Genomic DNA, 26,941 nt, shown 5'->3' with positions numbered 1-26,941 from the left:
TAATTCTGAAGTCATTACAACAATTTTGATTTAAAAAAAACTTGCAACTACTTCTCAGATGTAACAAGGAATGGACATTAAATCAGCTTGACACAGATGCTCAACTCCTAAATACAAATTAAAAATAACAAACCTACTGGTGAAGTTTAATGTAATGTTAAATGATACCTGATGATAGAAGATGGAAGCAAAATGGACTAAAATACAAATTTTAAAAGCGCAAAAAAACTCATTGAAGATTGGCAAGTTTAAAATAACATTTTCTAATAATAATGCCAAGGATCCAATCGTGGAAAAAGCATTTCGAAAAACAACACTGGTCACACTTCTTTTGGAGCACTGTAAGCTATCCACCCCACTTGGAGATTTACGAGATCGATAACAGGGATAACAGTCTTCAGTTACATGGAAAAACTGAAACACCGATTATTCTTTAAAGCGGAAAAGGAAATTTGATAGTTTAAAAACATTTCTTTTTTGTAAAATAAGGCAAAGACAGATGAAATAAATTAGTCGACACAGATTTGTGGTTGGCAAAATAGATAGCACCAATTATTTTTAAACATATGTCTGGAATTCACTTTGTGGAGGGGGGGGGGGGGGGGGGGGGGGGAGGGGGTATCTGTGATAGGCTGTGATAGGATTTGTTGGGCTTTAAAAAATTGGCTTTTTTTTTTTAAAAGTTTGAGCTAGTTTTATTCAGTAAATATGGCAGCACAAATTCAAGCGTCAGTGGGATTATCACTATTGACACAAAGGTACACGACAGGGTTGCAACCATGCATATTTTGACCATTACTGGAAAAAAGCAGGAACAGGGTACGGATTTTAGATGATCAGCCATGATCATATTGAATGGCAGTGCTGGCTCAAAAGGGCCGAATAGCCTACTCCTGCACCTATTTTTCTGTGTTTCTGTGTTTACTGATCACTATTGAAAATGACAATTTATGAACAATGGTTCAAAATGTCAAGGAGTGAAACGCAAAACATTAAAATGGATAGTTTAAACAAACACAATATATGCTTTTTAAAAAAAAATTTAAGCTATATATGCTTGTTAAACTTTGAGCAACCTTGTTTAATTTAGTCTCCCAGGATGAATTAGTAGATACCATTCGGATAGTTCTGAAATTTCCACAATTTGTCTTGATGAACAAATGACATTATCATGGCACAGAAGACTCAAGACAACTTGTTTTCATCCCATACTATCCGAAAATCATGCAATCCTGCTATAATGCGCCTTCATGTTACAAGCAAATCCAAGAAAGGGGATAAGCATGGAGAGGCTGATAAGCAGGGGTGAAAAATAGGGGTGAAAAAAAGTTAGTCATCACACGGAATCAAACCCTTCAGCCCAACGGCCTATTCTCCCTCCAAAACATTCTTATCCATGTACTTATCTAATCTAAATTTATTTGCTCTCCTCTCCACTAATATCAAATTTCATCCCTTTTCGTCTTGTATCAACTTAAGTCAATGTACCACCCTATTTCAGTCAGCATCTACACTACTCGTATCACTTTCCAGGTTACCACGCAATTACTGATCTTCCGTTTGCTCTTTCCAACTCGCCCTTAAACCATGATTTTATCTTTTCCTAGATCGGATGAAAAGTCAGACCTGAAGTATCATCTCAAATTTTCTTAAGATAGATTCTGCCTGATTCAAATAATTCCGAAAATTGTGTTTTATGGCAGATTTCCAATATCAATAATAACATTACTTTAGCATTTATCTTGAAGCAATAATTTTGGGATATTTTGTTTGTTGGGAGTAGCTCCAATCTTTGCCATTAACTAACTAAAATCAATCTAAGGTACTTTTTATAACAAAAATAAGACCAGTTTAAAATGAATGCAAGCATTAAAGCAAAAATTGGATAGATCCCATAACTGAGTTTGTCCTGGACTATCAACAAAGAAGCTTTGGCTTAGAAGGCACATCAATGCCTCTTTTTCCTCAGAAGATGGAAATTCAACGCGTCTTTAATGACTCTTACCAACGTCTACAGATGCACCGTAGAAAGCATCCTTTCCGGATGCATTACATCTTGGTTTGGAAATAGCTCCGATCATGATCACCAAAAATATCTGACCTGTGGACTTAGCCCCCCAGTCCATCATGGAGATCAGCCACCATCATCAACTCCATCTATACCTCACACTGCCTTGGGAAACCAGCCAATATAGTCAAGGATAATTTTCACCCTGTCCAATCCCTCTTCTTTCCCTTCCTGTACAGCAGAGATACAAAAGCTCAAAAGCATGTTTCGCCAGATTGATTTTTATTGTCTAATCTTACGACTGAACAAACCTTGGAATGAATGGTCCTTGGCCTTGAAACGTCCTTTTGCAACTGGCTTTTGGACTTCCTGATGGTCAATTCTGGCACCCCTCACGGTTATGTGCTCAATCGCCTACTCCAACATTTGTTCACCCATAACTGTATGGTCAATAACAACATCAACTTTATCTTTGTTTGCCAATGACACCAAGTGCAGGAAATAGATTGAGAATCTTGCATTAAGGTGTTGATTATTGACCTAAGAAGGAATGGCGATTAACTCATCAACAGATGTAGACAGCTTCAAATTCCTAGCCATCCTTACCATCAGCCATGATTATATTGAATGGCGGTGCAGGATCGAAGGGCCCAATGGCCTACCCCTGCACCTATTTTCTATGTTTCTATCATCCACCTAACCTGGTCCCTACACGTTAATATTGTGACCAAGAGATCAGTTTCTTAAGCTTCTCAAGATTCAGCCTGTCCATAGGGATTCTCCTGGCCCTGCTCAATCGGCTGAAACCACAGGGTGGTAAATGCAGCCTAGTCACTTCCTTCAATTGCGTCCATCACAGTGCATTGCATCAGTAAGGTGAGAAATATCCTCAAGGATACCTGCATTCATGGCTATTCTCTTTCTTTCTTCCATCTTCTGGGAAAGATACAGGAACGTGAAAACACAAACATGTAGACTTAAGACTTCCACAACTTCTTCCCCACTACTATTAGACTCCTGTAGCTTCTTCTTCTTCCTCCATATGGCGTGCACAGGATAAAGTTGTAAGCAATGTGTTCCGTTTGATCTTGTTTGTGCACGCCAGGTTGATTGCATTCGTCAAAACAGGGTGGACCGCGTGAAGGTTGCAATCTCCCACCCCACTCATGTAGCAATCACCCATATCTCCTTGAATGAATGAATAAGTTTGGTTGCCAAGTTTGTACACATACAAAGAATTTGCCTTGGTGCTCCGCTCGCAAGTAACACGACAAACAGTAACAAGATCCAGGCCCTAGTGGGAATGCAACTGTCCTCACAAAAGCTGACATATGATGTCACAGTGTCTGGATACTCATCCAAGCTTGTGATTGCTTCCCTGAACACATTCCAATATGTGCAGTCAAAGCAGGAATGTAGGTTTTCAATACCCTCGCGTGTCCACCTTTTTATTGTTCTGACCACAGACTCAACAGATTTTAGTTTCTGCCTGTAGATCAGAATAAGGTGAACTAAACAATGATCAGAGACCCAGAGCCATCCTGGGAACAGAGCGATATGTGTTCTTGATTGAAGTGTAACAAAGATCAAGTGTTCTCTCCCCTCTGGTGGGGCAGGTAACATGAAGTCTGTACTTTGGAAGGTCTCCGCTGAGGTTAGCCTTGTTAAAGTCCCCCAAATCAATGATCATGTCACTTTCTACCCTCATTATTGACAATTGGGAGTATAAATATGAAGGGGAAGTTAGTACAGGAAAAATTACAAAAGGTTCTCGAATTAATGGGAAGCAAAGTTCGAGAAGGGATAAAATAATAATGTCAGGGGCAATTGCATGCGGTGCAAGAGGGGAGGTGAATACCGAGGTCAAAGTGTTGTATATGAATGTGCAAAGTATAAGAAATAAAGTGGACGAGCTTGAGGCTCAGTTAGAAATTGGCAAGTATGATGTTGTGGGAATTACAGAGGCAAGAGGGCCGGGGCTGGGAACTGAATATTCAAGGGTATACCTCCTATCGAAAAATGTGGGTAGAGGGGGTGGGGTAGCTTTGTTGGTGGGGAATGAAATTCAGTCCCTTGCAAGGGGTGACATTGAAACAGTAGATGTAGAGTTAGTATGGATAGAACTAAGGAATTGTAAGAGTAAAAATACCATAATGGGATTTATCTACAGGCCCCCAAACAGTAGCCTGGACATAGGTTGCAAGTTGAATCAGGAATTATAATTGGCATGTAACAAAGGTAATGCTGTGGTTGTTATGGGAGATTTCAACATGTATGTAGACTGGGAAAATCAGGTTGGTACTGGACCCCAAGAAAGGGACTTTGTAGAGTGTCTTTGTGATGGATTCTGAGAGCAGCTTGTATTGGAGCCTACCAGGGAGAAGACAATTATGTAGGTATGTTACAAAACCTACCTGAATCGTCATTAGGAATCTGCCCTCAGCCATGTCGGCGATTTTGGCGCTGTTTGGAGGGGGCGGGTTTAAAACGCGATTTTTACTAGGCTGTACTAATCGCACATGTTCAGCCTAGTAAATCATTAACGAAAAATCGCTGCAAGACCCGGTCGCAAAAGGTATTATTAGTTTTATAGGCCTCGATAATATAGTTCTAATAGTTTTAAAATTACTGTCTGATTCCGCAACCTCTCGCAGCCCCAGGGTTTTATAGAGCAAACAATTAAAGGTATGTACCTTATTTTTACATTAAATGGGGCATATATACAACCCTGAATATCAAGTTATCTATAGCGAGTAGCTCATTTTGGGCTTTTTATATCCCGCAGTATTTTTCTCGGCATTTGAGGGCACTAATCCAGCGCTATGTCAACGTTCTAAACCAGCGCGTTCCACATGAACCCACTAGAAAGCCAATTTAAATGGGCATTTATTTACAGCAATTGAACACTAAATTCCTTCCATTTGGCCTATAAATTAATGTAAATTAGATATAAAAATCATGTTATATTGTGAATTATTTGTGAATAATCTTTGGACACTTAGGCTATTTAAAAATGTTAATCTTTCCTTAAGAAATGGGCATTTGACTATCCAAGATCACAGCTTTTTTGTAATGTCCATTGAAAATCAATAGGGAACAAGATGCTAATTTCCGAGTATGAAAATGGTCATAACTTTTTTAATACTTGAGATATGAAAGTGAATTTGGTGTCAAATTAAACTTATTGTTATGCTTTATCTGATGGGATAAATTGCAGACTTGATTTTTTAAATCTCAAAATTTTGTAACATTGCTAAATTATGGATTTAGTGTTATGCAATGAACCGGATTTGATTAAGGAACGAGGTTAATGAGCCATTAGGAGGTAGTGACCATAACATGGTCAGGTTTAATCCACAATTGGAGAGGGAGAAGGGTAGATCAGAGGTGTCAGTGTTACAGTTGAATAAAGGGGACTATGGGGCCATGAGGGAGGAGCTGGCCAAAGTTGACTAGAAAGATACCCTAGCAGGGATGACAGTGGAACAACAATGGCAGGTATTTCTAGGAATAATACAGAAGGTGCAGGATCATTTCATTCCTAGGAGGAAGAATGATTCCAAGGGGAATAAGGGGCGACCGTGGCTGAGAAGGGACATCAGAGACAGTATAAAAATGAAATAGAAGTACAACGTAGCAAAGTTGACCAGGAAGGAAGAGGATTGGGTAATGTTTAAAGAGCAACACAAGATAACTAAAAAGACAATACAGGGAGAAAAGATGAGGTACGAAGGTAAGCTAGAATATAAAGGAGGATAGTAAAAGCTTCTTTAGGCATTTGAAAGGGAAAAAATGTTAAGACCAAAGTTGGACCCTTGAAGACCGAAAAAGGTGAAATTATTATGGGGAACGAGGAAATGGCAGATGAGTTGAACAGGTACTTTGGATCAGTCTTCACTAAGGAGGGCACGAACAATCTTCCTGATATAGTAGTGGCCAGAGGATCTGGGGTGACGGAGGAACTGAAGGAAATCCACAATAGGGAGGAAATGGTGTTTGGTAGACTGATGGGACTGAAGGCTGATAAATCCCCAGGGCCTGATGGTCTGCATCCCAGGGTACTTAAGGAAGCGTCTTTAGAAATCGTGCAAGCATTGGTGATAATTTTCCAATGTTCTATAGACTCAGGATCAGTTCTTGTGGTTTGGAGGATAGCTAATGTTATCCCACTTTTTAATAAAGGCGGGAGAGAAAGGGAATTATAGACCAGTTAGCCTGACATCGGTGGTGGGGAAAATGCTGGAGTCAATTATAAAAGATGAAATAGCCGCACATTTGCATAACAGTAACAGGATCGGTCCGAGTCAGCATGGATTCACGAATCATGATTGACTAATCTTCTGGAATTTTTTGAGGATGTAACTAGGAAAATGAACAAGGGAGAGTCAGTGGAGGCAGTGTACCTGGACATACAGAAAGCATTTGATAAGGTCCCACATAAGAGATTAGTGGGCAAAGTTAGGGCACATGGTATTGATGATAGACTGCTGACATGGATAGAAAATTGGATAGAAAATTGGTTTGCAGACAAGAAACAAAGAGTAGGGATTAAAGGGTCCCTTTCAGAACGGCAGGCAGTGACTAGTGGGGTACCGCAAGGCTCGGTGCTGGGACCGTAGCTATTTACAATATACATCAATGATTTGGATGAAGGGATTCAAAGTAACATTAGCAAATTTGCAGATGACACAAAGCTGGGTGGCAGTGTGAAATGTGAGGAGGATGCTATGAGAATGCAGGGTAACTTGGACAGGTTGGGGGAGTGGGCAGATGCATGGCAGATGAAGTTTAATGTGGATAAATGTGATGTTATCCACTTTGGTATCAAAAACAGGAAGGCAGATTACTATCTAAATGGCGTCAAGTTGGGAAATGGGGAAGTACAACGGGATCTGGGGGTCCTTGTACATCAGTCTATGAAGGTTAGCATGCAGGTACAGCAGGCAGTGAAGAAAGTGAATGGCTTGTTGGCCTTTATAACAAGAGGAGTCGAGTATAGGAGCAAAAAGGTCCTTCCGCAGTTGTACAGAGCCCTAGTGAGACCACACCCAAAGTATTGTGTGCAGTTTTGGTCCCCTAATTTGAGGAAGGACATTCTTGCTATTGAGAGAGTGCAGCGTAGGTTTACAAGGTTAATTCCCGGGATGGCGGGACTGTCATATGCTGAGAGAATGGAGCGGCTGGGCTTGTACACTCAGGAGTTTAGAAGGATGAAGGGAATCCTATTGAAACATAAGATTGTTAAGGGATTGGACACGCTAGAGGCAGGAAATATGTTTCCGATGTTGGGGGAGTCAAGAACCAGGGGCCACAGTTTAAGAATAAGGGGCAAGCCATTTAGAATGAAGACGAGAAAAGACCTTTCCCTCACAGATAGTTGTGAGTCTATGGAAGTCTCTGCCTCAGAGGGCGGTGGAGGCCGGTTCTCTGGATACTTTCAAGAGAGAGCTAGATAGGGCTCTTAAAGATGGCGGACTCAGGGGGTATGGAGAGAAGGCAGGAACGGGGTACTGAGTGGGGATGATCAGCCATGATCATATTGAATGGCAGTGCTGGCTCGAATGGCCAAATGGCTAATCCTGCATCTATTGTCTACTATCTGGTCAGCGAGTTGCATTTGCGCCTCACGTACACAAGGTTGGAGGGGGGGAATGTAAACTCCAGCGAGAATAAAAGAGGTAAATTCCCTCAGAGAATAAAAGCGTTTGCAGTTTATAAAGAAACATGACTCCCTGAAGAGCTCAATGTGTTCTATGCACGCTTTGATAGGAGAACACTGATGCGCCTTCCCGAGCCCCCATTTGCCAAGATGCTATTTCACAGTCACAGAGGCCGACGTCAGAAGATCCCTCAGGAGGGTGAACCCTGGGAAAACGCTTGGACCTGATGGTATACCCGGACGTGTTCTAAAAACCTGTGCAGACCAACTGGCTAGAGTTTTACGGACATTTTCAACCTCTCACTTCTGAGGTCTGAGGTTCCCACCTGCTTTAAAAGGGCATTAATAATACCGGTGTCCAAGAAGAGCAAGGTGACGTGCCTCAATGACTATTGACCATAGCTACCAACTTCTGTGGTGATTAAGTGCTTTGAGAGGTTTAGTATGGAGCGGGGGGGGGGAGTAGAGAGAAGGAGAGTGCCTTTTTACTTCAACCCAAACCCCCCCAAACAATCATTTGCAGGCAGTGCTTTTTTATTTCAAACTAACCATAACCATATTTTCATTTTCAAACCACATTACTTCACAGGTGTGAAGAAATTTGTTCAGTGTCATTCAGAGCTCAGAGTAACAGAGACTAATTCACAGAGCTCCATCTTGATGAGAGACTGATTGAGGCACACCACTTCCTGGTTTTATAGTCCCTCCCCCTCCCTCCAGCAGGGGCAGCAGAGAGAATGGGGAATGTTGTAAAAACATTAATATCTCTGTCAATTTTCATTGACGGGGAAAATCTTCGGCACACACGCGGCGGAGGGGGGGTCTGAGCAAGGTGGCCAAAAATGACAGCCGTAGGTGGCGGCGTACTCTCGGATACCGCAGCACAGAAAGCCGAAACCGGTCAAGAACAGAGTTTTAGTAAGATAGATAGATAGATAGATAGATAGATAGATAGATGGTCTATGTTATATAGACACACTGATCTTTTATCTCTTGTTGTGTATTTTGCTTACAATATTCTGTTGTGCTGCAGCAAACAAGAATTTCATTGTCCTATCTGGGACCATGACAATAAAACTCTTGACTCTTGAGATTGGGAGAACAGAAGTTAGACCGTACCGTTATGTCGCTCCACCAATCCTGGTTAGTATAGAAGCATATTCCACCACCTCTTGATTTTCCCGCTGCCTCTGCTTCGCGGTCCGCTCTATGTAGTTAAAAGCCAGCCAGTTGCAGCGCATTGTCCGGGATTAACTCTCACAGCCAGGTCTCGGTGAATGCCACAGGTGTGTGCACTTACTCTTAACTCTACCTTATTTGGTTGTTCTGTTACTATATTATAATATTTTAATCACACACTACTTTACATTACACCATTCTGCAGTTACGCACATTTTATTTATTGCTGCATTGATCATTAATGGATACTGTTTAGTCTGAGTTTCATGTGAACAAGCACTTTCACCGCACCTTGGTTAAGTGGATGATAGACAAAAATGCTAGAGAAACTCAGCGGGTGAGGCAGCATCTATGGAGCGAAGGAAATAGGTGAAGTTTCGGATCGAGACCCTTCTTCAGACTGATGTGGGGTTGTGAAAGGAAGGGGTGGAGACAGTGGGCTGTGGGGGAGCTGGGGGGGGGGGGGGGGGGGGGGGGGGGGGGGGGGGGGGGGGGGGATAAAGCAGGGACTAAAAGGCCTGTCCCACTTGCATGCGATTGCACGCGTTTGGCGCAACCAAACGGAAGCGGAGTTCGCGCTAAGTTCGCTGTACGTCATTTATGCATAAAAAGGGGGGTTGCTGGTTGCTATTCCATGATCATCATGGAAGAGATGCAGACTGCATTGCTGCAACAGCAACAGAGACTTCCATTAGCAGCAGTCTTCATGCTTACAAATCAGCTGGGCAGGAGGTGGGCCGACTGAATTTGGGCGTCGCACGTCATCGGGCGGTGACGTCATCACGCAACGCCACGCACTAGGCGTACGCCGTCAAGATGCTGCGTATGACTGCAATGCGCCTGCGTGTGTACGCGGGCCGACAGGCCGTTGGTGCGCAAAGATTTTGGTCACTGCAGGAATTTCGGAGCCCCACGCGATGTCGGGCCCAGCCCCGCACAACTCCATACCCCTCCGTGCTTCTAAGTGGGACCAGCCCCACGCGTCCTATACGGTGCCCGTACGCCTCAAGCGACCACGAGGTTGCGTAATTTGCGAGCCAAGGTCGCGTAAGTGGGACATGACCTTAAGGGACTACCTGAAATTTGGAGGTCAATGTTCATACCGCTGGGGTGTAAACTACCCAAGCAAAATATGAGGTGCTGCTCCTCCAATTTACAGTGGGCCTCACTCTGGCCATGGAGGAGATCCAGGACATAGAAACATAGAAACATAGAAATTAGGTGCAGGAGTAGGCCATTCGGCCCTTCGAGCCTGCACCGCCATTTAATATGATCATGGCTGATCATCCAACTCAGTATCCCGTACCTGCCTTTTCTCCATACCCTCTGATCCCCTTGGCCATAAGGGCCACATCTAACTCCCTCTTAAATATAGCCAATGAACTGGCCTCAACTACCCGCTGTGGCAGAGAGTTCCAGAGATTCACCACTCTCTGTGTGAAAGAAGTTCTCCTCATCTCGGTTTTAAAGGATTTCCCCCTTATCCTTAAGCTGTGACCCCTTGTCCTGGACTTCCCCAACATCGGAAACAATCTTCCTGCATCTAGCCTGTCCAACCCCTTAAGAATTTTGTAAGTTTGTATAAGATCCCCTCTCAATCTCCTAAACTCTAGAGAGTATAAACCAAGTCTATCCAGTCTTTCTTCATAAGACAGTCCTGACATCCCAGGAATCAGTCTGGTGAACCTTCTCTGCACTCCCTCTATGGCAATAATGTCCTTCCTCAGATTTGGAGACCAAAACTGCACGCAATACTCCAGGTGTGGTCTCACCAAGACCCTATACAACTGCAGTAGAACCTCCCTGCTCCTATACTCAAATCCTCTTGCTATGAAAGCCAACATGCCATTCGCTTTCTTTACTGCCTGCTGCACCTGCATGCCTACCTTCAATGACTGGTGTACCATGACACCCAGGTCTCGCTGCATCTCCCCCTTTCCCAATCGGCCACCGTTTAGATAATAATCTGCTTTCCCGTTTTTGCCACCAAAATGGATAACCTCACATTTATCCACATTAAACTGCATCTGCCAAACATTTGCCCACTCACCCAGCCTATCCAAGTCACCTTGCAGTCTCCTAGCATCCTCCTCACACCTAACACTGCCCCCCAGCTTTGTGTCATCCGCAAACTTGGAGATATTGCCTTCAATTCCCTCATCCAGATCATTAATATATATTGTAAATAGCTGGAGTCCCAGTACTGAGCCTTGCGGTACCCCACTAGTCACTGCCTGCCATTGTGAAAAGGACCCGTTTACTCCTACTCTTTGCTTCCTGTTTGCCAGCCAGTTCTCTATCCACATCAATACTGAACCCCCAATGCCATGTGCTTTAAGTTTGTATACTAATCTCTTATGTGGGACCTTGTCGAAAGCCTTCTGGAAGTCCAGATACACCACATCCACTGGTTCTCCCCTATCCACACTACTAGTTACATCCTCGAAAAATTCTATAAGATTCGTCAGACATGATTTACCTTTCGTAAATCCATGCTGACTTTGTCCAATGATTTCACCACTTTCTAAATGTGCTGCTATCCCATCTTTAATAACTGACTCTAGCAGTTTCCCCATTACCGATGTTAGGCTAACTGGTCTGTAATTCCCCGTTTTCTCTCTCCCTCCCTTCTTAAAAAGTGGGGTTACGTTTGCTACCCGCCAATCCTCTGGAACTACTCCAGAATCTAAGGAGTTTTGAAAGATTATTACTAATGCATCCACTATTTCTGGAGCTACTTCCTTAAGTACTCTGGGATGCAGCCTATCTGGCCCTGGGGATTTATCGGCCTTTAATCCATTCAATTTACCCAACACCACTTCCCGACTAACCTGGATTTCACTCAATTCCTCCACCTCCTTTGACCCGCGGGCCCCTGCTATTTCCGGCAGATCATTTATGTCTTCCTTAGTGAAGACGGAACCAAAGTAGTTATTCAATTGGTCCGCCATATCCTGGTTCCCCATGATCAACTCACCTGTTTCTGACTGCAAGGGACCTACATTTGTTTTAACTAATCTCTTTCTTTTCACATATCTATAAAAACTTTTGCAGTCAGATTTTATGTTCACTGCCAGTTTTCTTTCATAATCCATTTTTCCTTTTCTAATTAAGCCCTTCGTCCTCCTCTGCTGGTCTCTGAATTTCTCCCAGTCCTCCGGTATGCTGCTTTTTCTGGCTAGTTTGTACGCATCATCCTTTGCTTTGATACTATCCCTGATTTCCCTTGTTATCCATGGATGCACTACCTTCCCTGATTTATTCTTTTGCCAAACTGGGATGAACAATTTTTGTAGTTCATCCATGCAGTCTTTAAATGCCTTCCATTGCATATCCACCGTCAACCCTTTTAGAATTAATTGCCAGTCAATCTTGACCAATTCACGTCTCATACCCTCAAAGTTACCTTTCTTTAAGTTCAAAACCATTGTTTCTGAATTAACAATGTCACTCTCCATCCTAATGAAGAACTCAACCATATTATGGTCACTCTTGCCCAAGGGGCCACGCACAACAAGACTACTAACTAACCCTTCCTCATTACTCAATACCCAGTCTAAAATAGCCAGCTCTCTCGTTGGTTCCTCTACATGTTGGTTTAGATAACTATCCCGTATACATTCCAAGAAATCCTCTTCCTCAGCACCCCTGCCAGTTTGATTCACCCAATCTATATGTAGATTGAAGTCACCCATTATAACTGCTTTGCCTTTGTCGCAAGCATTTCTAATTTCCTGTTTGATGCCATCCCCAACTTCACTACTACTGTTAGGTGGCCTGTACACAACACCCACCAGCGTTTTCTGCCCCTTATTGTTTCGCAGCTCTACCCATACCGATTCCACATCCTCCAAACTAATGTCCTTCCTTTCCATTGCGTTAATCTCCTCTCTAACCAGCAACACTACCCCACCTCCTTTTCCTTTCTCTCTATCCCTCCTGAATATTGAATATCCCGGGATGTTCAGCTCCCAGCCTTGGTCACCCTGGAGCCATGTCTCCGTGATCCCAACTATATCATAATCATTAATGGCTATCTGCACGTTCAACTCATCCACCTTAGGACAGAAAGGTCGGATTCGGAATGGGAGGGGAATTTGAAGCGATGAGTCACCGGGAGCAGGTTGGTTATTGCGAAAGTAGCGGAGGTGTTGGGCGAAGCGATCGCCAAGCCTCCGCTTGGTCTCACCGGTTAACAGGATAATAACTAATCTGAAACACCTTATATTTACAAGCACATCCTCCCACTCAACTTAGTTTAAACATAAAAATATTTTGGGTGTGCCACAGATACATAGGCATTCTGATATTTTGAACCAACATTAAACTCTGCCTTCATTTTACATTGCCGGACAACTTATGTAGTATTGAAGAACTTCATAGCTGAACTGGATTTTTCCTACCATTTTCACCAATTTACATATTCTGGATTTAGCACGACTGTTTAAATGGACATTTTAAATATCAATTAAATACTAAACAGCAACCATAACTGCATTGAACCCCAAATTACAAACAGAGCTGAAAATTATTTTTTAAACAGTGGATGAAAATTTATACTGATAGATATTTGGTCTCAAATCAGTTTAAAATACAACAACAATCAGAATTTGTCAATTCTCACTACACATGCCACATTTCATCTCAAATGTTTTTCCATACCGATTATACATGTTGGAACCTGTTCAGAGCTTCAAGTAATGCAATCTTGGCCAAATATCAGTATACATCACCTAGCTAAAAAATGATTCAAATGCTCGAATTGTAACCACTCTACAGAATTAGTCAGCTGCTGATACCATGCATTTATGTCATATATATTTTCCTGATTCTCATGCAGCATCGATTACCCATGTTGGGATTTCAGCCAAGACCTACATTTACAAAAATTGAATTATCAAAAATACAAACCAATAATGCTGCCCATATCTCCTTCCTCCATGTATGCATTTCATTGGCTTTGAGTAATCCAAATCTAACATCAACTACTGCCTTAAATCAAAAGGAACTCCTGTAACGTCTCAGGAGCTTCTAACCTCTAGCTCATCTCTAGTTTCCGCACACCAATGTGTAAAAGCTGTGGAATTTGCCACCAGCAAAAGGCAATTCATCTCAGGCTATTTACTAAATTAGAGCAAGTTGAGATCATGAAGGAATTTATTGAGGGACTGATTAAACCACAAGATACTGTGGATTGCAGGCAGATTACAGAGATTGCAAGCAGCTATAGGTCTAATAAGGTTGACGTAGTTGGGTATTTCAACTTTCCCAAGGAATATCACAGTGCAAAAGGATTACACAGGGCAGAATTTGTCAGATGCATTCAGGAGAGTTTCCTCTGGCAAAATGTAGAGGGCCCCTCATGGGAATTTGGGATGGACAAGTGGATGAAGAGTTTGTGAATGAGACTTTTGAGACTGTTCTATTAGGTTTAAGGTAGTCATGGATAGAGACAGGGTTGGCCCAAGAGTTAAAATTCTAAATTGGGACAGGGTCATCTTCGAGATTGTAAAACAGGAACTCGCTCAAATTGTGTAGGAAAGAACTGCAGATGCTGGTTTAAATTAGTCTGAAGAAGGGTCTCAACCTGAAACGTCACGCATTCCTTCTCTCCAGAGATGCTGCCTGACCCGCTGAGTTACTCCAGCATTTTGTATATAACTCAAGTTGATTGGAACAGGTTGTTTGAAGGAAAAGGGATGTCAGGAAATTGGGATGTTTTTAAAAGTGTGCTAACAAAAGTCCAGGACATGCATGTTCCTGTTAAGAGTCAAGGGCAAGGCAGGTGAGCTTAAGGAGGGCAATTGAAGTAAGGAGGAGGCATGGGGCAGATATAAGCAGCTAGGATCAAGTGTATCCCTGGAGGAGTTTTGGGAACCAAGGAACAAGCTAAAAAAGGAGAGCAAAAAGGGGACAGGTGATAGCTCTGCACCAACATCTCATGTGCTAGACGTTGATAATACTCTTTGAAACAGCCAAATGTAGAAACAAAGGACTACAGATGTTAGTTAATACACAAAAAAGTTTGAAACGCCTAACTCTTGTGTTCAGCTGTCAAGGATTAACTTTCTAAATAAAGCTCTGCAACTTTTTATCACGTTATCTTGAAGTACATTGAAATGTTTTTGAATTATAGTCATAGTTGGTAGTGCAAAAAAAACGTGATGCTGCTGTTCTCGTGTAAACATAGAAAATAGGTGCAGTACCATTCGGCCCTTTGAGTCAGCATGGCCATTCTATATGATCATGGCTGATCATCTAAAATCAGTGCCCCGTTCCTGCTTTTCCCCTATATCCCTTGATTCCGTTTACCCCAAGAGCTACAGTGCCCTCCATAATATTTGGGACAAACCCATCATTTATTTATTTGCCTCTGTACTCCACAATTTGAGATTTGTAATTGAAAAAAGATCACTTCTGGTTAAAGTGCACATGCACAAATTTTAATAAAGGCCATTTTTATACATTTTGGTTTCACCATGTAGAAGTTACAGCAGTGTTTATACATAGTCCCCCACATTTCGGGGCACCGTAATGTTTGGGACACATGGCTTCACAGGTGTTTGTAATTGGTCAGGTGTGGTTAATTGCCTCCTTAATGCAGATAAAAGAGAGCTCTCAGCACCTAGTCTTTCCTCCAATCTTTCCATCACCTTTGGAAACTTTTATTGCTGTTTATCAACACGAGGACCAAAGTTGTGCCAATGAAAGTCAAATAAGCCATTATGAGACTGAGAAACACGAAAAAACTGTTCAAGACATCAGCCACATATTATGCTTACCAAAATCAACTGTTTGGAACATCATTAATAAGAAAGAGAGCACTGGTGAGCTTATTAATCGCAAAGGGACTGGCAGGCCAAGGAGACCTCCACAGATGACAGAAGAATTATCTCGATAATAACGAAAAATCCCCAAGCACCTGCCCGAAGATCAGAAACACTCTTCGGGAGTCAGGTGTCAATGACCACTGTCAGGAGTCAGGACCACTGTCTGCAGAAGACTTCATGAACAGAAATACAGAGGCTACACTGCAAGATGCAAACCACTGGTTAGCAGCAAAAATAGGATGGCCATGTTACAGTTTGCCAAGAAGTACTTAAAAGAACAACCACAGTTCTAGAAAAAGGTCTTGTGGACAGATGAGACAAAGATTAATTTATATCAGAATTATGGCAACAGCAAAGTATGGGGGAAGAGAAGGAACTGTCCAAGATCCAAATTGTACCACCTCATCTGTGAAACAGTGTTGGGGGTGTTATGGCCTGGGCATGTATGGCTGCTGAAGGTACTGCCTCGCTTATCTTCATTGATGATACAACTGCATAGTAGCTGCATAGTAGATGGTAGCAGCATAATGAATTCTGAAGTGTATAGACACATCCTATCTGCTTAAGTTCAAACAAATGCCTCAAAACTCATTGGCCAGCAGTTCATTCTACAGCAAGACAATGATCCCAAGCATACTGCTAAAGCAACAAAGGAGTTTTTCAAAGCTAAAAAATGGTCAATTCTTGAGTGGCCAAGTCACATCACCCAAATCTGAACCCGATTGAGCATGCCTTTTATATGCTGAAGAGAAAACTGAAGGGGACTAGCCCCCTAAAACAAGCAATACCTAAAGATGGCTGCAATACAGGCCTGGCAGAGCATCACCAGAAAAGACACCCAGCAACTGGGGAATGTCCATAAATCACAGACTTCAAGCAGTCATTGCATGCAATGGATATGCAACAAAATACTAAACATAACTACTTTCATTTACATGTCATTGCTGTGTCCCAAACATAAAATGGCAATGTGCACTTTAATCACATGTGATTTTTTTCTATTACAAATCTCAAATTGTGGAGTGCAAGGGCAAATAAATAAATGATGGGTCTTTGTCCCAAACATTATGGAGGGCACTGTAAATCTAACTCTCTCTTGAAACGGCCAGTGAATTGGCCTCCACTGCCTTCTATGACAGAGAATTCAAATTCAAAACAGAGTGAAAATAAATTCCTCATCTCAGTCCTAAATGGCCTACCCCTTATTCTTAAACAGTGGTGGCCCCTGGTTCTACACTCTCCCAACATGCAGAACATATTTTCCTGCATCTAGCCTGTCCAATCCCGTAAGAATTTTATGTGTTTCTATAAGATCCCTTCTCATCCTTCTAAACTCCAGTGAATTGTATCCATAATTTCCAGGAAACAAGACAGAAATGGCACAAAGCTAAATTTATTTCAATATATAATGAATATATTTTTTTTAAATAAAATGTGCGGTATGTAGCAGCAAACAATTTGCCATGATGTTTGAAACAAATTGTACACAGCTCAAGAAACATTAAAAATTTGTAAAATGCCAAACATCCACCGTCTCTGAAGTTTTTGTAAACTTCAAAGGCAGATCCTTTTGATTGAGGATGATTTACTTCCACTTTGATTCTGTGGGTTGAGGTTGCTTATGAGGTCTATGAGGGAACATCAGACTGCTCCACAGCACTTGAACACCGGGATTGTCTTTGAGGGCCCTGACATAACAGATCACCAACTTCTCACTGTGGAGTGGAAGTTTTCATGCTTAATTTCTTTTCACATTCTGTAGCTATCACACTAGCTACACATGGCAACGTCTTGATTCAATTACAAGGGGTCCAAAACACTGGAGAATATGCTCTTCTGCAAGGGATGAGTATTTCTACTTCAAAACAAAACTGAAAGCACCACAAAGTAAAACAAGTGGAGCAAAGTATTTTGACAAAACAATCTGTGATTACACTTTATACAGAGCCTAATATGAAGTATCTCTAAAAAAACAGCACATGTTACAAATTGTATTTGAAAAGAAATGTTACAAATTGTGGTGCAAAAATAAATTAGTCTACAAAGAAAATCCAAGCAGTCACTTGCGTGTTCATAGATTAGTTCAAATTGTAGTAGATTTTATAAATCACACCTTGCCAAGACAAAGTTATAGACAATAAACAATAGGTGCAGGAGTAGGCCATTCGGCCGCTCGAGCCAGCACCGCCATTCAATGTGATCATGGCTGACCATCCCCAATCAGTACCCCGTTCCTGCCTTTTCCCCACATCCCCTGACTCTGCTATCTTTAAGAGCCCAATCTAGCTCTCTCTTGAAAGTATCCAGAGAACTGGCCTCCATCGCCCTCCGAGGCAGGGAATTCCACACTTACAACTCTGTGTGAAAAAGTGTTTCCTCATCTCTGTTCTAAATGGCTTAACCGTTATTCTTAAACTGTGGCCCCTGGTTCTGGACTCCCCAACATCAGGAACATGGTGGTTTGGAAATGCTAAAGCTGTGTTGCCTAATTAAAGTTGCCTTTTTGCCGCGAGTGAGCTGCCAGCACAACAGGCTTGAGTGACTGAGCTGCCAGCCCAATTCGGCCCACAGTGTCCACACAAGCCCTCTGGAAACCTGTCCCTTCAGCCCACAACACCCATACTAGCACTCCAGAAAGCCCCCCCCCCCCCCCCCCCCCCCCCCCCCCCCCCCCCCACCACTGGACACCAATATTGGAATTGGTGGAGAGGTGGAGTTTTGCATTGGGGGACCAGCCTCCTCCCGTGTGATGCTGGGACCCAACGGGTCCCACGTCGTCTAGTAATCTTATATTTTTCAATAAGATCCCCTCTCATCCTTCTAAACTCCAGAATATACAAGCCCAGCCGCTCCATTCTCTCAGCATATGACAGTCCCGCCATCCCGGGAATTAACCTTATAAACTAGCGTTGCACTCCCTCCATAGCAAGAGTGTCCTTCCTCAAATTAGGGGACCAAAACTGCACACAATACTCCAGGTGTGGTCTCACTAGGGCCCTATACAACTGCAGAAGGACGGACCTCTTTGTTCCTACAGTCAACTCCTCTTGTTATAAATGCCAACATGTCATTTGCTTTCTTCACTGCCCGCTGTACTTTCATAGACTGGTGAACAAGGACCCCCAGGTCCCATTGTGTTTCCCCTTTTCCCAACTTGACACCATTTAGATAGTAATCTGCCTTCCTGTTTTTGCTACCAAAGTGGATAACCTCACATTTATCCACATTAAAATTCATCTGAAATGCATCTGCCCACTCACCCAACCTGTCCAAGTCACTCTGCATTCTCATAGCATCCTCCTCACAGTTCACACTGCCACCCAGCTTTGTGTCTCATAGCATAATGATTTTTAATTACTTGGTCATAAATTTGTCCTATTTTTTTTACTCAGCATCTAAATGTTTTGATAAAAAATGATGGGAATAAACATTGCTGAATTCTGTGCAAAGCCTGCCATTCTTACTTGCCTTGGAGGACAAACATTAGAAGATGTGCAGGAAGCAATTGAGAGACATAAAGGAGTGCACTATAGACTTCCTTCACCACAGAAAACCAAGCAGAGACCCATCTCCTATCCAAGCTTTACAAGTTGCTACTATTAACATTAAAATTAAGGGTTACAATGCAAACATTAAATAAGCACCTACATTAAAATACTCATTTATAAAATAACAAATGAACCCTATCCCTTCGCCTAGGAGGACTCTCAGCACCGTGCAACAGAATCAGTGAACTGCATGAAATACGCCCTTATGGCTCATCAAACGTGTACTCACCATCAACCACCCATTTACACAAATCCTACATCAATCACTTTCTTTATTTCCCCCACCTCTCATTGCACAGATTCTACCACCCATCTACATACTTGTGGCAACATTCGTTCATCATCACCGTTGAAAACATTAGCGACGAGGTGGTGCTGGTTTCCAACGGGAACGGTGACGGACGCACCACACATCTCTGACCTCCAGTTCCTGCGGACTTCCGCTGCTGGAAGTATAAGATTTGGGTGTGTGGGCGTTTTATCATCATTCCTTACAATGCTATCTACTGAAGTGTGGATGGCCGTTGGCTCGCTTGAAGCTCATCCGCCCTTTGACAGGTCTTGTTTTTGTCCTGCTGGGGGTCCACACCCCCCTCCTCACCTGAGAAACCAGGCGGGAGAGATGGTTTTGTTGCCGACTATCCGACCATGGAGTAGGTAGCATGGGATTACATCATACCCGTGGCAGGGGGAACCCCCGACCTGACCAACATAATAGCAATATATTGCTATTAAAATGACTGGTTGCTGAGCTAACTTGATGACATCACAGCTGTGGATGGAGATCCCTTGGAGAAAAGGGGAAGCTCACTTTATAAGATTTTATGAGACTTTTTGAAGACATTGTTCAAGGTCAGTGGTACAGACGACTGCTTTGCATGTGACATAAAAATCTAGGGCATCCGCTGCAATATAGATGGGTTTATGACTCCATAATCCTCCTTTCCCTGTAGCTGAAAAATTATACTTTTAACTCCGATTCCATTCCCCTTTGCACTATCTGTTGTACTCATCTATGATTTGCCAAGATACAAAACGTTTTTTTCCACTACATCCATTTAAACTTGACAATAAACTAACATTGACATTGCACATGAGCAATTTCTAACATCACCATCCTACCAGCGTCCAAACAATAATATTCCAAGATCATAAAACATGGAGCAGAAATAGGCCATTCAGCCCAGGCAGTCTGCACTGCTATTCGATCACAGCTGATTGATTATACCTTTTCAACCCCATTTTCCTGACTTCTCCCTGTAACCATTGACACCATTACTAATCAAGAATTGATTCATCCCAGTTTTAAAATAGCCAATGTCTTAACCTCCACAGCCACCTATGGCAATTCATTCCACAGATTCACCACCCTCTGGTTAAATAAATTTCTCATCTACATTCTAAATGTATGCCCTAATATTCCAAGGCTCTGCCCTCTGGTTCTGGACTCTCCCATTTCTGGAGATATTCTTTGCACATCAACTATCTAGGCCTTTCATTTTCCAGTAGGTTTCAATGAGATCTACCCTCATCCTTCTAAATCTAGCGACTAGAGTACCAGGGCCATAAAAAGCTCATACATGAACCCAATCTTATGCAGAACTCACTGACTGCATGGGTGCAGCCTCCTGCACCCATGCAGAACTCACCGGCTGCATTGGTGCTACCTCCTGCATCCATGCAGAACTCACTGACTTGATCCATTTCACCAACTTCCATCCGGCACTCAAATTCACCTGGACCATTTCCCACATCTCCCTACCGTTTCTAGATCCCACCATCTCCATCGCAGGTAACAGACTACTGACCAATATCTACTACCACCCCCACTGACTCCCATGGCTATCTGGACTACACATCTTCCCACCCTGCTTCCTGTAAGGACATCCCCTATCCCAATTCCTCCGTCTACGCCGCATCTGCACCCAGGATGAGGTGTTCCAAACCAGGGCATCGAGGACGTCCTCATTCTTTAGGGAACGTGGGTTCCCCTCTTCTACTATAGACAAGGCTCTCACCAGGGTCTCCTCTATATCCTGGAGCTCCGCTCTCCCCATCCCCCCCACTCGTAACAAGTATAGTCCCTTGTAGGCCTCCTTTACTCCCACTCTTTGCCTTCAGCACTTTGTGGTAACTGATGTTGTCTAAAAGCGCTTTATAAATAAAGTTATTATTATTATTATTATTATTCTGACAGTCAGCCAATCTTCTATCCATGCTTGTATTTGCTTCTAATACCGTGGGCTCCTATCTTGTTTAGCAGCCTTATGTGATACTGGCTATACTTTCATCACTGGTTACACTTTTAACCTGAGATTGAAAATTATGACTATCTAATACTGAGCAAGTAATATTCACTGATCTTCAGAATAGCAAAATTCTTCATGGCATCCTTGCATGTTTCTCCAGTCCTACCACTTTCCCAATTCAGATATCCCACTATATTTACCCATCTATTGATATTGAAGTGTTATAGCATTTATCTATTTAAACCACATCTATTCAATTTTTGTTTCAAACATACTTTTCTGCCTTTGGGCATCCTATCTGAGGAAGGATGTGCTGGCTCTGGAGAGGGTCCAGAGGAGGTTTACAAGAATGATCCCAGGAATGACTAGGTTAACCAATGATGAGCATTTGTTGGCACTGGCCCGGTATTTGCTGTAGTTTAGAACAATGAGGGGGGACCTCATTGAAACATACAGAATAGTGAAAGGCTTAGATGGAGTGGATGTGGAGAGGATATTTCCACTAGTGGGTCTAGGACTAGAGGTCATAGCCTCAGCATTAAAGGATGTTCTTTTAGGAGGGAGACGAGGAGACATTTATTTGGTCAGAGGGTGGTGAATCTGTGGAATTCTTTGCCACAAAAGGCTGAGGAGGCCATGTCAGTGGATATTTTTAAGACAGAGATAGATAGATTATTGATTAGTACGGGTGTCAGAGGTTATGGGGAGATGGTAGGAGAGATGGATCAGCCATGATTGAATGGCGTAGTAGACTTGATGGGCTGAATGGCCTAATTCTACTCATGACCTCCCAACTTTAAAAGTTCGCCCTGCCAAATTTGAAGACAAATTTGCTCAATCTGCAATATCTGCCATGATATCAGAACTTGCCAGAATTATTTATTGAAGGTGTCAAACAAGAAACAGACAAAGGCAATTATCAAAACAAAAATACAATATAAATTTTACAAAGGAGCTATTGACACAAAAGGAGGACATGCTCGTATCAAATACTTTGAAAGGAAAATTGAATGATTCTTGGGATGAAGGAGTTATTGAACAAAGAGTGCACCTTGTCACTGGAGTAAAAAGAAAAATAGAAGCTGAGCATATATAATTTTGGGATTTCAAGGGCAATGGACTGGGTACTTGTTAAGAGGTTATTTTCAGTGATTCTATCTCAAACTAGATGCTATAGTTACAGACTAAAGAGGTGTTTCTACAAGGAAAATTGTGATTCTTTGGAAATCTTTACCTGAGAGTAGAGGAGGAAGAGCCGCCAAATTAAAGTGGAGAATAGACAGACATTCAATTCAAGAAAGTCAAGTGTTCCAGAGAGAGAGAGCAGCAATGTGCGATTGATACCGAGACTAAAAGATTGATTCAAAGCCTCCATTGAATGGCAATACATGCGCAAAGAGTAATTGGCCTACTGCTCGTTTATGTAAACTTATTATAGCAATTGTACATTCAGTTATTTGTAATTGAAGGTTACTATTCAATCATCTAATATAGTCCTGAACATTTTAAGATCATAATGATTCATTAAAAACCAAGAAAATGTTGTCCATACACAAATACAAAAATAATTAATGATCTAGACCAACATAAAAATGGTATACTCAAAATGATGCCTGTTAAACAATGACATTTAGCGATCAATTTCCCCACAACAGAACATAAAAATATTCTAAAATAGAAATTCACTAGTTAAAGGGTTTATTCCAATAAAGGCTCAACTTGAAATGTTAACTTTTTCTCCCCAAAGCTGATGCCCGAGCTACTGAATACCCAAAGTATTTTCTGGTTTTATTTCAGCTTTCCAAGCTTAACCATTTGAACTACTATGGATTTCTTCAAACAGCTTCAATACCTTTGTTAAAATAAGGAACGAACACGATACTTAAAAAGGCAAAAATAAAAAGCAGATGCTGGGGATCTGAATTAAAAGTGTTATAAATTCACCAGCAACTCAAGCAATGTCTGTGGGGAGAGAAACGGTAAATTGATGAAAGGCCAGTTACCCAAAACATAAACTGTGTTTCTCCATCGAAGGTGGAACCTAACCGGTTGACTGTTTCCAGCATTAGGATTACTGTGTACTGCATTATAAACATGGTTTCGAAGTAGGCAACACTCAGAGCTCTTCAATTTCTCATAATTGACAAAACATGCTTCTTTTTTCTGCCTTAATGGACAATTTCACATTTCCTTACTTATACTCCATTTGCAAGATTAATTCACATAACCCATGGGCCTTTGTAGTTTCCTTACATCTCCTCACAACTTACTTTCTGCCTATAATTGTGTCATCAGCAAATTTCACAACTATGACTTTGGTTACTTCACCCACTTTCTTGACATACTGATATAGAAATCCAGAATCTAATCCCTGTGGCGCACCAATTGTTACATCTTGCTAAGGAAAAGGCTTATTTATGCCTACTCTTTTTTGTTTGCCAGCCAATCTTCTATTCATACCAATAAATTACCTAATGCCTTGTGGAAACCTTAGTATAGTCACCTTTATCCAAGCTGGACAAGTTAAAGGGATGAATGGTTTGACAGAGTGGTTAAAAGATGACCAATGCTGGAAATTAAATGTTCCAGGATACTTGATATTTAGGAAGGATATTGTAAATGAAAAGAGATGTTTAGTGATAGAACATGGAAACAGGCCCATCAGCACATCCATGCTAACTACTGATCATGCTATTGTCACTCTATGTGTCCTATTTTTGCACCCGCTTTCACATACTGGGGTAAATTTATAGAGGCCAATTAACCTACAAACCCCCTTGAAATCTTTGGTGTTGTGGGAGGAAACTGGAGCACCCAAAATAAATGTACGTGATCAAAGGGAGAATGAGCAATGTGCTAACTGCACACAGGCAGCACTCAAGGTCAAGATCAAACTTGGGTCTCTGGTGCTATGAGATAGAGGCTCTACTAGCTGTGCCACTGAGTTGCCAAGGTGGTGAGACACTGTTAGGAAGAGACATCATCAAAACAGTTATTAGAATTGACCTTGGGTCAGCAAATGATGTACAGAATTAGAATCTGCTTGGATGGAGATAAGCAACAGTAGGGGGCAGAAAACACTGGTACAAGTTGTTTATTAGCCTGGTAATGAAGGCCATGGTACAAACATCTAAATTACAGATACATTAATGGGCGATACAGTAATCAAACAAAGAAAGCAAAGTATGAAAAGCTGTATTACACTGAAAAACAACATTGTTCTGACAATGGATTCTGGTAGCTGGAAAAATCCTGTGATTTAGAAATAAAAGCTGTCATCAATAAATTTAGAAAACAATCATTGATCAGCATCAACTAGAATTTTTGAAAGGGGTTCATGTTGACCAATCTACCGGATTTATTTGAAATTATTTGGTAGAATAGAAGTGGGGGAAACTTGTAGATGTGGCTATATGGATTATAAAGAATCTTGATAACAGCCCACACAGGATGTGGTTGAGCACATGCATTTGGGAGCAGGGGAAGGAGTTAACATACTAGATTGAATAAATAAACAGAAGTAATAAATAGGCCCTCAGTTTGAAATGCTGGAACTTACGGAGTGCCAGAGAGATTTATCCTAAACTCTTACATAACTTCTAGCAATGAGTTAGCCAAGAGAACAAAATACAACTTTACATATTCACTGTGATTATATACTGGAAGATTCAGTGTGATAGTAAAGATGACTTAGTTTAATTGGAGGACCTTATCTGGAGTACAGCAAACCATTTATTTCCTTATCTAAAAGATGTATTTGCTATAGAGGGAATGCGGCAAAATATTACTAGACTAGTTCCTGACATGTTAGGTCCATCATACAGTAAATTAAACTCTGCACCTTTAAAGTGTGTGAAATGAGTGATTACATTGGCAAATATTAAATTCTGAGGGGACTCAACAGGGTGAATCCAGTTACAGAAACTGGAACTAGGGATCAGTCACAAATAAGAGTGTGCCATTTGGGACCAACATTAAGGAGGAACTTCTTCAACGTGTTGAATGCTGAAGGGCACAGAGGCTCAGTCACTGCTTGCATTCAAAATAGATTTGAGAGAAAAATACACAATGTGTTGGAGTAAATCACCATGGATAGGCGACGTTTCGGGTCGGACCCTTCATCAGACTGAGTGATTTGAGAGTTTTGGTCCAGTCAAGGAATTGTGGGAAAGGTTGAAAGAGGAAACCGTCATGAAGCGTTCTCCCTATGATCTTTTGAGGGTTAATGAAAGGTGGCACAACGTAAGATCGAAATGTCAAATCAATTATGAAGATCTCAAAATCACAGAATTGCAAAGCGGTAGATCCACTCAGTCGCGAATAATGTTGACAGTCTGTGGTCGCCACAGCGATCAGAGTGGACAGAGAGAGATGTCCGCAGAGTTCAGGTGCGCCCAGTGGCCCAGATTATGGGCAGGGGTGGCAGTTGTCTCGTTATAGGATCTTTGGTTGTCTGTGCGCCCACACTGCAGGTATCTTGGGCTGGGGGAAAGTGCTGGGCGTGGCCCGTGGCTGCAGGCAATGCGGGAGCAGCTGGCGAATTCTCCACCCGCCTACCTGTCCACCCACCCAGGCAGTGGTGCGGTGAGATGCGGTGCGGTGCGATGCGCCGGCGGCCCTCGTCTCCCCCGCCCGCCCAACTACAGGAGGCAACAGCTCAAGCTGACACAACATCGGCCGGCTCACCTGTAGCAGCTCTCCGGGCTGTGTTCACCCACCCACAAGGGCTCGCTGTCAACCCCTTCCTTCCCTCCCTCCCTCCTAGCACCACCTTTACACACACACGCCCTGCGCACCACCTCTCACTTACCTCTTGGTTCATCCTTCCCACACCCGCAGCGAGCTCTCAGCCACCCGTGCAGACGCAGCAACACATCCTCGCGTCCCGCTGGCTGGCTGGCTGCACGGCGAGTGTCACTGTGCTGGGTGTGTGGCGGGCCAGCTCCTGTTGCCGGCTCCTGTCTCCCTCCCTCCGTCCGTCACCCAGGGGCCGGGCGGGCAGCCGGGCCGGCCTGACTCTGCCGTCTGTCGACCGTTACTCTTTCCGGAACAACCGCACCGCCGCCATCTTAACGCAGCTGACGTTTTCCCCCGGGCGGGGCGAGGGGGCACGTTACGTGACGACGTCGTCATCACGACGTCGCTGGTTGCCTGATCTGAGCCACGCCCACCTGCCGCGCGCGCGTCGTCGTCGTCCCCAAAGGTCCTATAGCAGAGCTCCGCTATAAGATCTTTGATCTTTGGTCGTCCCCCTCCCCCTCTCCCTCCCCCCCCCCCTCTCTCTCCCCCCTTCCCCCTCCTCTCTTCCCCCTCCTCTCTTCCCCCTCCTCTCTTCCCCCCCCTCTCTTCCCCCCTCCTCTCTTCCCCCTCCTCTCTCCCCCCCCTCCTCTCTTCCCCTCCCCTCTCTCTTCCCCCCCCCTCTTCCCCCCCCTCCCCCCCCCCCCGCCCCCCCCTCCCCCCCCCCCCCC

General features: G+C 42.9%; 1 protein-coding gene across 3 annotated transcripts in view; it reads right to left on the bottom strand.

Moving 5' to 3' along the window:
• The window catches only part of snx13 (sorting nexin 13), a 158,790-nt gene extending 132,220 nt beyond the window's left edge, over nucleotides 1-26,570 (bottom strand). For all 3 annotated transcript variants that reach the window (XM_055661635.1, XM_055661654.1, XM_055661662.1), the window contains exon 1: nucleotides 26,284-26,570. In XM_055661635.1, the coding sequence (XP_055517610.1) occupies nucleotides 26,284-26,295 (12 nt within the window). In that variant the 5' untranslated portion in view covers nucleotides 26,296-26,570. The remainder of the gene's footprint in view (nucleotides 1-26,283) is intronic.
• Between the last annotated feature and the right edge of the window lie 371 nt (nucleotides 26,571-26,941).

The sequence above is a fragment of the Leucoraja erinacea genome, chromosome 2 (genome assembly GCF_028641065.1).
Source record: "Leucoraja erinacea ecotype New England chromosome 2, Leri_hhj_1, whole genome shotgun sequence".
Lineage (NCBI taxonomy): Eukaryota > Metazoa > Chordata > Chondrichthyes > Rajiformes > Rajidae > Leucoraja > Leucoraja erinaceus.
Note: the sequence above shows the minus strand (reverse complement) of the source record. Positions and strands in the feature narration are given on the sequence as shown.